This window comes from Saimiri boliviensis, chromosome 21, assembly GCF_048565385.1.
Source record: "Saimiri boliviensis isolate mSaiBol1 chromosome 21, mSaiBol1.pri, whole genome shotgun sequence".
Lineage (NCBI taxonomy): Eukaryota > Metazoa > Chordata > Mammalia > Primates > Cebidae > Saimiri > Saimiri boliviensis.
In genome coordinates, this window is record NC_133469.1 from 14,438,395 (window position 1) to 14,451,152 (window position 12,758).

Sequence of the window (12,758 nt, forward strand, 5' to 3'; positions counted from 1 at the left end):
AGCAACAGACAATGATTCTTCTGAGAAAGAGGGAAGGGTTTTGGTGTTCCAGTGTTCACAGAACGAAGATTTTTTTATCTCTTCCAAACCAGCTTATGAATGACATAGGAAACTCAGAAGGATTCACATTTCACCCACTTTCCCTGAGAACATGTTTATCCTTGAAATGAAAATCACTGCCCAAGCCCCAGCTACGAGTCACCCTTTTGCACCCTTTTCCATGAATAATCTTCCCAAAATGTCTGCTTGTAGAAGCAAGATTTGGAATTTCACGGAAAACTACAGAGAGACACAGACAGAGCGATGCACACCCCCTGGTAGCCAGAGAGAGACAAAGAGAGGAGAGAGGAAAACCAAAAGAAGATCCATCTAACGGACCAACAAAATAAAACAAATCCCCAGAAAAGCAAAGTGAACACAATGATTTAAACACACACACACACACACACACACACACACACACAAAGACATGTTTGTAATTACCCATCCAGATTACATTCTCACCGCTTCCAGGCAGAGAAACGGCTGGTTGAAGTTTTGTGCCCGTCTGATTGTGAGGGGAGGGTTGTATTTGAAGCTCTGGGCACGTAGAGATGGAATGAGAAGGAGGCTGAGATGGAAGAAACACCAAGTTGGGGGAAGGGGAGAGAGAGAGAGAGAGTGTGTGTGTGTGTGTGTGTGAGAGAGAGAGAGAGAGAGAGAGAGAGAGAGAGAGAGAGAGAGAGACTGAGAGAGGGAGAGAGGGGGGGAGGGGGAGAGGGAGAGGGAGAGAGGAAGAGGGAGAGGGAGCCAGCTATCTCTAGCTACGCCTTCCTCTAAGCTCCGGGAGCCCAGGAGAGCGCTCATTTTAGGATTTGGGAGAGGGGTAAAAACAGGAAAGGCGGCCCCCGCTCTGCGCTGGCCGTGCTGCCCCGGGGAGGGAGGACTCTGGCCCGCGCCCCCCTCCTGGCGGGCGGCCCTGGGAGCCGGGAAGCGCGCGGAGCGGGCGGCGCAGGGAGCTGTCCGGTTCAGCACCACCCGTAATGCAGTAGGTGGGAGCGCCTCCGCGGGGGCCCAGCCGGCAGCGAGTGGGGGGCAGGCGCGCGGCCCACCCTGCAGCAAGACGCCGGCTCCCTCGTTTCCAGGAGCTTTGCAGAGAGGGGGAGGGAAACCCGCCTCGATTCTCCGGGAGAAACCCCCTCTCTCCCCCGCTTCGCCAATACTACCCCCGCTACCAACAACAATAACCGCCGCCGCTGCTCGTCCTGCCGCCGCCGCCGCCGCTGCACCTGCCCGCCCTGCCGCCGCCGCCGCTGCCCGGGCAAAACCATGGAAGGCGAGACCCCCGCACCTGTGCAGCTGAGCTCAAGGGCTTACAGAATACTGGGAAGTCTGGTCTGAAACGAAAGCGCCGAGACCCCCCAAGGAAGAGAACTGGCGAAGCAAAGGATTTTCATGGCGCAGGCCGCAGAGCCGAGAACGAAGACCGAAGGTTGCATCTCGGCTCTTACAATCTCTAACTGTCTAGGTCCCGACCATGAGAAATGGTGTTGAGAATTCGGCTGCTCCCTGGTTCACTGTGGAAGCCATCTCCAAATTAGCCATCACATATGGAAACTGGAGACCAGAATTTTAGGAAAAGAGATTAAGGCATCTCACTTGGGGGGGTGGGGGGTGTCTTTTATTTCTTTTTCTTTTTCTTTTTTCTTTTTTTTTTTTTTAATCACTGCAACTGGAACAGTTTCTGATCTCAAAAGGCAAGCCTCTTCCCGTGTGATCTTTATAATTTACACTCTTTTCCGTGAGCTTTCTTACCTCCCTTTTTTTTATAACTCTCCATATTCTCTATTCATACATATATCCATTATATTAGTAGTGGAATAATTTTTATTTTTATTTATTATTTTTTCTTGCTTTAGTACTTGCACCCTCACACACACTCTCCCGAGAACCAGAAGTCGGTTGGGTGTTTATATAATGAAGAATTATGGGGCTGTTTGATCGAGGTGTTCAAATGCTTTTAACCACCGTTGGTGCTTTCGCTGCCTTCAGCCTGATGACCATAGCTGTGGGAACCGACTATTGGCTGTACTCCAGAGGGGTTTGCAAGACCAAAAGTGTCAGTGAGAATGAAACCAGCAAAAAGAACGAGGAAGTTATGACCCATTCCGGATTATGGAGAACCTGCTGCCTAGAAGGTATGTGACTTCCCATCTCCTCCCCCCTCTCCACCCCACCCCTCCCCTCTCGCTCCCCCCTCCCCCCTCCTCCAAATAAGTCCCCTTTACATTCCACCATTTTCTTAGTTCACTCCTTCCACCACTGATCAAGGTTGGTTGGGTTAGTTTCAGAGGAAAGAAAATCAATAAGCAAAACCCATACTCTACTCCCTCGCCTCTGCCATCCCTCCTTCCCCTCAAACATCCTCACTGGAATAATCTATGACATGGTGAAAACGACAAGAGATTGTCTTTAAAAGTCAAAGATGTTCTGCCTGCTTTGGAGTCATTAGGATTTACCATCTAATTTAGCATTGCCATCTATGAGAGGGGAAAATAATTGCTTCTGTCTATGCTGTTTCTCTTTTCGCAACGAAGAATTCAAAAATGCTCTTCCCTTTTCCCTCCTCTTCCCCTTACTCCCCAAAAGTCCTAGACGCATCACCATCTGCAAATCTCCTTATTTAAAAAGGAATCTCTTGTTTCTAAGAATCCTTATTTGGAAAAATCCTAATTATTCCAGGATCTCAAGCTGAGTTCAAGAGTATTTCGTAATGTCTATAAGCCACACATATCGTTCGAGGTGCCTGGCTGCGTGTGTGTATTTGTGTGTTTTAACGTTTACAAAGTCTAAAAATACATACGTCTCTCACAGGAAACAAGTCCAAGTTCTAATAAACAGCAATTCACTTGCGGGTTAGACTGCCACAGAGTGACATGTCTGTTAGCCAGAAGCTAGTAGAGTCAGCATTGCAGCCAGCTTGAGAATCAGACATTGTGCAGGCAGGGAGGGAGGGAGAGAGGGAAGTGAGGGCATGGGGAGGTTGAGGGGGGAGTCGGGGGTGTCAGCTGTTTGCCTTGATCTTGTGGGGTGTTGAGGCATGTGTGTCTGTGCTATGGGCGCAGGGGCCCCTGCGGTGTAAAGGCTGGGAGATCAGGCTATGGATGAAGGCATGTACTTCTGGGGCACATTAATAAGCACAGAAAAAAACTCCTGTGGGTCGTCCAACCTGCATTTGGCAACAGACTTTAATATGAGGGACTTCATTTAAGTGGCTATATATGTCTGTGTGTGCAAGCTACGGCCACCCATAGAAAGACGTGCACAGAGAGATACATATGCCTCCATGTGGAAAAAAAAAGGCTTATGTGCTTTGCTTTTGATATGAACCAATACTGGAGGCCGTTTGAGGCAGCGTCGGGAAGCAGGGACTGCAGGATTGTTTGTTAAGCTCAACATGGGATGGTGATGCAGGGAGTTGAGACCAGGAGGTGGGGGGAGAAAAGAGGGAAATGGATGGGCGAGGGAGAAACTGATGTGGCCCCAGGGTCTGACCCAAACTGAGCCAAAGCCATTCTTTGGGAAATGGTTACATCTGGGAAAGAACACAAATCCCATGCCCCCTTCCCAACATTCTTGGTGCAAACGGTTGAGTGATGGCTGAACATGTTTTGAATAGCTAAGTGACTTCATTGAGCGATGGTCTATTTGACGCATACTGCATTTGGTGCCCTTTCTCAATCCAAACCGCTGCCTTTAACATATTCTGCAGAGGAGCTCTATGCTGAATACTATATGCTCTTCCCCAGCCAGAGAATCAATATCAGGAAATTAATAGGGACCGTTTTAAACACACACACACACACACACACACACACACACACACACACACACCCTCCTTAAAAAAATGAAAAGCCTTTCATACAGCTAGTCATTAACAGTGGAAAGACTTCCATTTAATTAAACATTTATGACAGACTTTTATTCCAAAAGAGAAGAAAAGCAAAGTGAATGAGGACCACTTTAGCGAAATGATCATAAGTGGCAATTTGCCTTCCTTGGATTTTAGTTAGATGGATGAAGGGAGGTAGGTAGCCAAGAGACTAGAGGAGAGACAAGACACTGTTTTAGGGTAAATACGCCCAGAAATGGGTGGGTTGACATAAATACACTTTTCTAAATCTGGGTTTTATTTCCAAATTCTTAATATTGTGATCTTTAAAACGTTGTATAATTCCCAGAAGGCAAACAGACTAGAGGTAGCTTTGTATCACTCGTGCCTTAAAAAGTCTTAAGTATTTTCATTAAAATTCCATCTGTTTGATGTCCACATCCCCAAATGTGCTGCCCATCCCCTTTAACTTTCTCTCCAATCTACACACTCCCTCTCTCCCTGAATCATCTGTAAAGGGTTAGAACTGGAACACTTCCCGAGGATTGTGTGATGCTCACAGGCACTGTGGGTTTGGCCACTCTCCCCAGTGGGGCCACACTGACCCCAGGCATTACTGTGGAGCCTCGCCAGCTTCTCCTCAGGGATGATACCGGCTTTTTACTTGTAGCCATGGCCGGGGCAGGAAGCGTGGAGCTCCGGGCCCCATTTCAACCCGGCCTTTAATTTCCAAAGCCTCTGTCAATATGGAACTTCACAGGCCTGGGACCACCTTAGGAAGCTGGGCCTTGGCCACTTAGGAAGTGGTTTGGAGATTGTAAGCCTCTTACTTTCAAAGACAGCACTGATTTCCAAAGGCTGGTAAGTTCGGCTGTTTTTGAAAGTTGGCATAGACAGTCCTTGGGGGCTGTCCCTGTGCTTGCTTTTATGAGCACTCAGAATGGGGTTGGTGTCTATGGAGATCAAGTTGTCAGTGGTTGGGTTCCCCCAACTTGTGTTTATGTGTGTGTGTGTGTAAAATCGGACTTTCAAAAAAGATTTCCCACCCCCTCGACCCAGCCCATGACCACTTGATCTGTGTTTTCTGCCCATTCCAGAGAAGTTGCAAACAAATTTCACATCTTCTTTCTAAGATGTCACTAATGACTCCAGATGAAAAACAACCCTGTCTTCCTCGGATCTCTTTTGCTCTCTGGTTTTCATTAGGGCTTTTTGTCTCCCGAGGTGATTATTTTTGTTCACCTCTTGATGAAAATAAGAATAGAAAAGAAAATGCCCTTGCCTGTGAGGCTGCTTTTGAAATTAACTAGTCTACTGGAGAATGAGAAATGACATGACCACCTGTTAGGGACAGGCACGAGGGGAGGGGGAGAGGGGTCAGGAAAAAACCACTGCCCGTACTTTCTCCCTCTGCAGACTGAAAAGTCTCCGTGTGTAAACGTGAACTCCCTAGCAGGCTGGTGTCCTTAGGGGCATTCAAGGAGCGTGGGTGGGAGAAGACAGTGGATGTGTGGGTACAGGTAGGTGGAGAGTGATAGAAGTCCGTGAACTTTTCAAGAAAGCTGAATTAACAGTCTCCGCATGGAGAGACGAATTGGCCCTTTCAGAGTTCAATGAAATCTACAACAAGACATTAAAACAGCTTGGTCAAGCAAGGTGTCTCTGGGCCGCCCAGTGGCTTGCTGCTCAGGATATTAACCTCTGTTGTCACCTAAAGGAAACATTGTCTCCAGGGGCAGCAAGAAATTTACTCTTGGTGTTTATTCTCTCCCGTGCCTTCCTCCCCCATGTCCTGGCTCCATGGCTCCCCCAAAGGATTTCCAGCCCTGCAGAGGTGGAGCCCACGGCAGGCACAAAGTGCTTTACTGAGGAAGCAAACTCCGTGTTTTCTCTCCCTTTTGCCTTACCGTGAGGCGGAGCAGAAATCTCTCTCTGTCCAAGCTGTTGAATTCCCTCTGCTGAATATCCCAGCTCCTCATCCATCAGTGGCTTCTCCTGACTTGCCCCCACCAGGCTGCTTGCTCACAGGGGGCTCTGCCAGCTGCTTTACATCCTTGCTCTCTTTGAGCAAGAAGTATCTCAATGGTCCCAAATGGTCTTTTCCAAGTTCATGATGGCCTGCGAGGTGGTATAGTGCTCCACACTCGGCTCAGCCATGGCTCTCTTATTCTGCAGGGAAAAATAAAAGGGGGGGGGGGGGGAAATGCATCTTTTATTTTAGGAAAGCCAGTGGCCTTTTCCAGACACACTTGCCTTCTAGCATGGGTGGGCTGAATCCGGAAGGTACTAACAGGCCTTCACACTGTGCAAATACTGCTCCATGATTCCCGAGATAATTTGACTTTCTTTAGGTACTTTCTACACAGTAAGGGCATAAGAAATATTTATCAATGGCTTGATGCAGAAGTTCTTTAAATTACTGAGATGAATGCAAATATCATAAAGACATGTGACCACCAAGTGACTGCGAGAGAGAGAGAAAGAGGGAGGAGAGTAGGGAGAGAGGGAGAGAAAGGAGAGAAGGAGCGAAGAGGGTGTGGAAGTCAGAATGATTTGTTTGTTCTTCCTGGAACTTCTTTTTTTACAAGAATAATAATGAGTCATGAATCCATTACTATAAAATAAGTGAATTCAAAAGGAGTCAGTCATTGGGGTTGCACAGCTCCTAATTGGCTAAAGTGAAGGCAAATTTTCAAGGAAAGGTAAAGAAAAATGATCCATGCACACAGCCTCTATAGGAAAGAAGAAAAAATAATCCATTGATTTTCTTCCCTTTTCTGCTTTTAAAGTATCCCAAAGTTCAGTGTGATTTTCATATTCCCCAGAACAGACACCTCTGAGCAGAGAGCAGGCCTTAGAATGGCCCATCCCTGTTTTGCTCCAGCAGAACCTTCTACTCTCCCAACCAATGCACAGGACCCTGCCAACTTTCCCCCAGGCTTGGGTTCTAATCAGGAGCTTTTCCAGAGAGCCAGGCCTAGCATTCCTTGCCATTCTCATGGTGTTAGCCAAACCTGGCTCCTCTACCTGGAGGCCTGGTCAGTTCACACCACACTCCCTGCCCTTGCTTTCCCTTTCCAGGTGAGCTGAATGAGGTGCATGGGAGTAAAGGACACACCGAAGTCACGTGGCAGGCAGTGGTGGAGCCAGAACTCGAATCCAGGCCCCTTGTGACTCATCGAGCTACATTTTTTTCCCCCTATCTCTTGCACTCTGAGAGCTTCCACAGGGCTCTGGGCAGTAGACCCAAGCCACTTAAATTCACTAGTAAGCACTGTTCTATTCTGTCTGTGTCCCACTGAGTGTCCCTCACTGAGCACTCAACCTGAGCATCTCAGGCAGCCTGAGTTCCAACCCAGTGACTCCTCAGCATACCCCGCCCTCCTAGCTGCCATCTTGAGCTGCTTTGCGCCTTTCAGGATGACAATGACTGTGCCCTGGTCCACGCTCCCCGTGAGCTGAGTAGCTGAGGCTAAGGAAAGCAGCACTCAATTTCTAACCCTGAACTTCAGGCCAGACTCACCAGGTGCCTCTTTATTTTGTCTTTACATTTTGGAGAGGTCCTCAATGTAAATGATCCATGAGTTGATGTTCTCACTCATTTTCAGAAAATGGCAAATGGTGGCTCACGCCTATAATCCCAGCACTTTGCGAAGCCGAGGCAGGTGGATCATTTGAGGTCTGAAGTTCGAGACCAGCCTGGCCAATATGGTGAAACCCCATCTCTACTAAAAAATATCAAAAAATTAGCCAGGTGTGGTGGCACACGCCTATACTCAGGAGGCTGCTGAGGCAGGAGAATTGCTTGAACCCAGGAGGTGGAGGTTGCAGTGAGCCGAGATCATGCCAATGCCCTCCAGCCTGGGCGAGAGAACGAGACTCCATCTCAAAAAGAAAATAGCAAATTTACATCCTACGTAACTCACGGAAATTTTCAGATGAAGTTTTCGGTCTAGTTGAAAGAACTGATGTCACACAGATCTGGGTTCACTTCCTGCACCTCAGCCTTTTGTGACCTGGGGCAAGTTCCTCAACCCCTCCAAGCCTCAGCTTCCTTATCTGGAAAAAAGGAGGCATAATCTCCTCCTTGAAGGGCAGTTGCTGGCTTAGGGATTAAATCAGTGGATGTCTGTCCTCTCTTTTCTTGGACCACCTTATTTGAAATTGCAATCAACAACCTCCACCCACGCTTCTCATCCACCCGCCTTCGCTGTTTTATTTTTACAGAGTTCTTACCACCTGGTAGCACACTCTATCCTTGACTCATTATACATGCTGTCTGTCTCTCACCACTAGACTGTCAGCTCCATGAGGGCAGGGATTTTCATCTGTTCTGCTCATTGCTGTGCCCACAGCAATCATGACAATGCGAGAAGTCAATCTACCTTGTTAATGAATGAACACATAGCTACTGCCTGCTACAGCGTGGGTGTTCAGGAAGGGTGGTCCGTTCATACTGCCGAAGGATTAGTCTTTATACGTGGTGAGCTGTGGTGGCCAAAGCACTAATTTTTTTTTAACATTCTAAAAAATAAATAATGAACTCAATACAAAGGAAGGAGTGAGAGAAAAAGAGGGAGGGAAGAAAGAGGGAGAGAGAGATGGAGAGAAAGACAGAGAGGAAGAGAGGCTGAATGCATAAAGGACGATAATAAAGAAAGATAATGAAAAAAGTGCTTGGAGAGAAAATAAATGCCTGAGAAGGAAGTGCTGGGGTGTAAATCCTCTAAATAGATCCTGGCCACATCTTCCTCCCTCCACACCACCTAAAGTGTCTGTCCCTGATCCTGGGGAAGAGCTTCCCTTGAGTGTTTGCATTCAGGTCGAGGGGAGGAGAAGATATAGACCCAGACCGATCATGCAAGAAATATTTTAATTTATCAAAATGTAATGTGTCCTTTTAACCTCAAATATAAGTGTTTTTGTCAAAAACCCATATTCAAATGCAACATACATTGTGAGTTTCCAGGTTAGTTCACAGCCATAGATAGGGCAATTCCTTCATTCATTTATGTTATTGGTGAAATCTTTGCTAGGCCCCTGTAAAGTGCCAAGCACTAGGCTAGGAGATGAGGACATCATAGAAAGCAGCATCTTTCAGGGTCACTGCCCTTGGTGAACCCCAATTCACATCATTTGAATCCCAATTCAAATAATCTCACATATATATAAATTACAGCTCTGACAAGTGCTATTCACGGGAGATGCATGAAAGTATGAGCTCATAATACTGGGATTGTAGCTAACCAGGGAAGGGTTTCCTGAGGAGGTGAGATGGGAATGAAGATCTGAAGGAGAAATAGGAATTAATCCAGGTGAAGAGAATAAGAAAGAAAGCTCCAGGTCAGAGGGCAGCCCATCCAGAGATGGGCGAGGAAGAAATGAAACAAGTTCCAGAAGAAGACCAGGGTGAACAGAAAACTGAGAGGGGCGGGGGGCAGGGGAAGCAGCAGGAAGGTGGTGCTGGATGGTGTGGGAGGGGCAAGTGGAAGTGGTCAGGACCCAAAGGGTTTTGTTCATCTTGTTAAAGGGTTCTGATCTGTTATGTTTGCTGGCTTCTTGGTTATAAGCTGTGTGACCTTGGGTTAGTCGATTCTGTCTCTGTGACTTATGCTCACCTTCTACAAAATGGGGATAAAAATATCTGCTTTTATAGTTGCTGTAAAGATTAGAGCAGCTGTTCCCCTTTTTTTTCATTATTTTATTTTATTTTATTTTATTTTATTTTATTTTATTTTAAGATAGAGTCTCACTCTTTCCCCCAGGCTAGAGTGCAGTCGCATGATCATAGCTCACTGCAGCCTTGAACTCCAGGGCCCAAGTGATCCTCCTGCCTCCGTCTTTGGAACAGCTGAGATGACAGGTGCAAGCCACCACACCTGGCTCATTTTTAAGTTTTTTGTAGAGACGGTGTGTCACTATGTTGGCCAGGCTGGTCTCAAACTCATGACCTCAAGAGATCCTCCAACCTTGGCCTCCCACAGTGCTGGGATTACAGGAATGGACCACTGTGCCTGGCCCTTTTCCTGCTTTGCCATGATGCTTTTGCTTCCACGCCGATCTGAACACAGTGGTTTCGTAGGCTTCTCAACTACCCATGACAGTGCAGAGAAAGGAGGAAATAGACTCAAATAACTTTCAACCAGCTAAATTTAAAAATGTGTTGACAGTGGGTGCCCACCCTGTGTGAAGCCTAGGGAGGCAGTGGTGAACAAGTCCCCAAGCTTGCTTCCAAGACCCTCCAGGGGAGTCCTAGCAGGGGATCCTAGAGAAGAAGAATCTTGCAAAAGGGCTCTGTTTCATCCTAGATGTTTGAGAGAACCCCATAGCTTAGTGCCACCTCTCTTTATTACCCTCCCACAAATTCAGAGAGATTTTTCGCATCTTTTACAATCAGTTAGGATCATAGAGGATTTCAGCTGCAATTTGAATGAGGCTCAGTTATAACACCAGACATTTTGAAAATAGGAATAAGAGAAATGTTAACAGCGCTCCCCAATGCCAGGAAATGCATGTCACCAGCTGTGGGATTGTTGATGAGCTGCGATGGCCTAGCCAGCCCCCGGTCCTTTCTCCTGGGTACATAAAAGGCTTTATTCTCCCAGTTCCATATTCTCTCAGTTCTAAGACACTGCTAATTGTAAAATGACCTATCTACCAAAAAAAAAAAAAAAAAAAAAACAGCCTTCAGGGGAGAAAGGGGGGACAAAGTTAATGTTCCACATTAATTATAAAGTACACTCTAATTTCAAAAATCTTGCAACTTAAAATACGTGCCTTAGAATCAAGAGAAGACAGCCAGCTATCTTGCTAGCAGGGAGAAACGTAGGCAGGGTGCTAAGAGAGCCCAGAGGATTTCTCCAGCGTGCAGCTGGTGCCTGCCCCGTGACTCAGGAAGTAGCATAGAACAGAATGTGGCCTTACCAGCAACTTGCTTTGATGAGGAAAAGGGTGATGGTTGCTCTTTTCCAACAACTGTTCCCGAGCATTTGCCATGTACTGTGTGAGAATCTAGGAGAGAGTCAAAAGACTCAATCTCTGCCCTCAAGGAATTCAGTCTAGTAGAGGAGATACCCCAGTGAACAGATGATGATAACTGCACAGCATGATATGTACTCACAGGGTATTCTGGGAGCACAGGGATTGGGGAGGAAGGGATGCCAGGGAAGAATGAGTTCTTAAGAATGCAAAGTATGAGTGAGCAAGCTAAGGAAAGAAAGAGCACTTCAGACAGCAGGAACAGCATATGCAGAAACAGATGCCCATGTATTGGGCATTGGCAATACCAATGGTCCCATGTGGCTGGAAGGTGGAAAGCAGAGAGGGATGAGGCTAGAAGACAGCAGAGATGTGACCCCAAAAGGACAGAAATGGCTCACAGGACATTTGTGTTTCAGCATGAAAGAAAAGGGAGGCCCAGAAAGGTAGGAAGTCAGGGAGGAGCATCACAAGTAGCTTTTCCATCATCTGGGTCGGGGTTGTTGAGGGCTTAATGGATAGGATGAGGGGTGGGTCTGGGCTGGTGAGACTTACTGACCAGGTGACTTGCACTAAGTTAGTCATAGTAAACAGAAAGTAAAGGGGAGAAGGGAGATTGTAAGTGAAGTACAATAGAGGGACAGCCGGTCTCCCCATCTCTTCTCACTTCCCAGTATAACAAGCATGATTGAACACATACGATGTGCTAGGCCCTGCTGGTATAAACATGTGGCTACAGAAAGTCTCTATTCAAATATCCTCTTCTCAAGGAGGCTTCCTGACCACCCTGTCTACAGTAGCCCCACCCCCAAGTCCTGTCCCCCTCTTTAACTGTTTTTTCTTTTTTTTTTTTTTAGACACAGTCTCACTCTGTTACCCAGACTGGAGTGCAGTGGTGTAATCTCAGCTCACTGCAGCCTCCGTCTCCTGGGTTCAAGTGATTCTCATACCTCAGCCTCCCCAGTAGGTGGGATTACAGCCACATATCACCACACTATTTTTAGTAGAGACAGGGTTTTGCCATGTTGGCCAGGCTGCTGTTAGACTCCTGACCTCAGGCGATCCACCCACCTCACCCTCCCAAAGTGCTGGGATTCCAGGCATGAGCCACCATGCCCAGCTTCTTTTTTAACTTTTTAATTTTTTGGCACATGCATGTTTCTTACCTGCATCCCCCTGTAAGAATGGAAGCCCACTGAGGGCAGGGACCACGTCGGCCTTGTCCGTCACCATCTCTCTAAAGTCTTGTCTAATGTCTGGCACTAAGAGAGTGCTTAGGAGCTAGGTGTCAAATGAATGGATAGAGATGGAGCCTGGCCTCAGGGAGTTGCCCACCTGGCAAAGGAGACGGGCTTTTAAACAAAAACTCCAGGCATCCATTGACCAGTCTTCTCCCCTAAGCTTGGCTGAAACCACATTCTGAAAAACGCTTGATAATAATTAGGTGTTTCCCTGCAACCCGGGAGGTGCTCTGGGGCACCTCCTGGGCCAGAGCTTTGCCATAAAAGCTGATAAGTTACTGCCTGCTGGGAAGAAGTCACCTTTTCTCTTGATTGCAATCCTTGTTAGTTACCGCCGGGCCCAGAGGCACTGATCTAGCAGCCCCGAGTTTGCTTTTGCAGAGTGGCGTCCCACTTCCTTATTGACACTCTATTCATTCAGTCTCTCCCTAACTTCTTTGACCTTGGGTAGCCTTCCTTCTGCTAACAAGCTTGCGAGGGGTCAAGTACAAGATCCCAGGTGCACGGTTGCTGGAGCCTCGTTGTACGAAGAATCCACCCCTCACTTTGCCACCCCTCCACCTTGCAAATTCAGTGCGCCAGTGCCAGCCTCTCTGACCTTGCACCAAGCAAAACTCACTGGAGACCAGCCACTGCCGACCCCTAGGCCAGTCATCGCGGTTTTACCT

The 12,758-nt window shown here is 47.4% G+C and overlaps 2 protein-coding genes across 4 annotated transcripts in view; one reads left to right on the forward strand and one right to left on the reverse strand.

Moving 5' to 3' along the window:
• Positions 1–594, reverse strand: part of NCF4 (neutrophil cytosolic factor 4) — a 162,767-nt gene extending 162,173 nt beyond the window's left edge. The window contains exon 1 of the mRNA XM_074391226.1: positions 505–594. The gene's annotated coding sequence lies outside the window, so the exon portion shown is untranslated. The remainder of the gene's footprint in view (positions 1–504) is intronic.
• Positions 595–743: 149 nt separating this feature from the next.
• CACNG2 (calcium voltage-gated channel auxiliary subunit gamma 2) overlaps positions 744–12,758 on the forward strand; it is a 137,683-nt gene continuing 125,668 nt past the window's right edge. The window contains exons 1-2 of one of the 3 annotated variants that reach the window (XM_074391227.1): positions 744–1,736; positions 2,032–2,177. In XM_074391227.1, coding sequence (XP_074247328.1) covers positions 2,036–2,177 — 142 coding nt within the window. In that variant the 5' untranslated portion in view covers positions 744–1,736; positions 2,032–2,035. Of the gene's footprint in view, positions 2,178–12,758 lie in introns of all 3 variants that reach the window. The other 2 variants (XM_074391228.1, XM_003932909.4) reach the window with 2 other exon arrangements.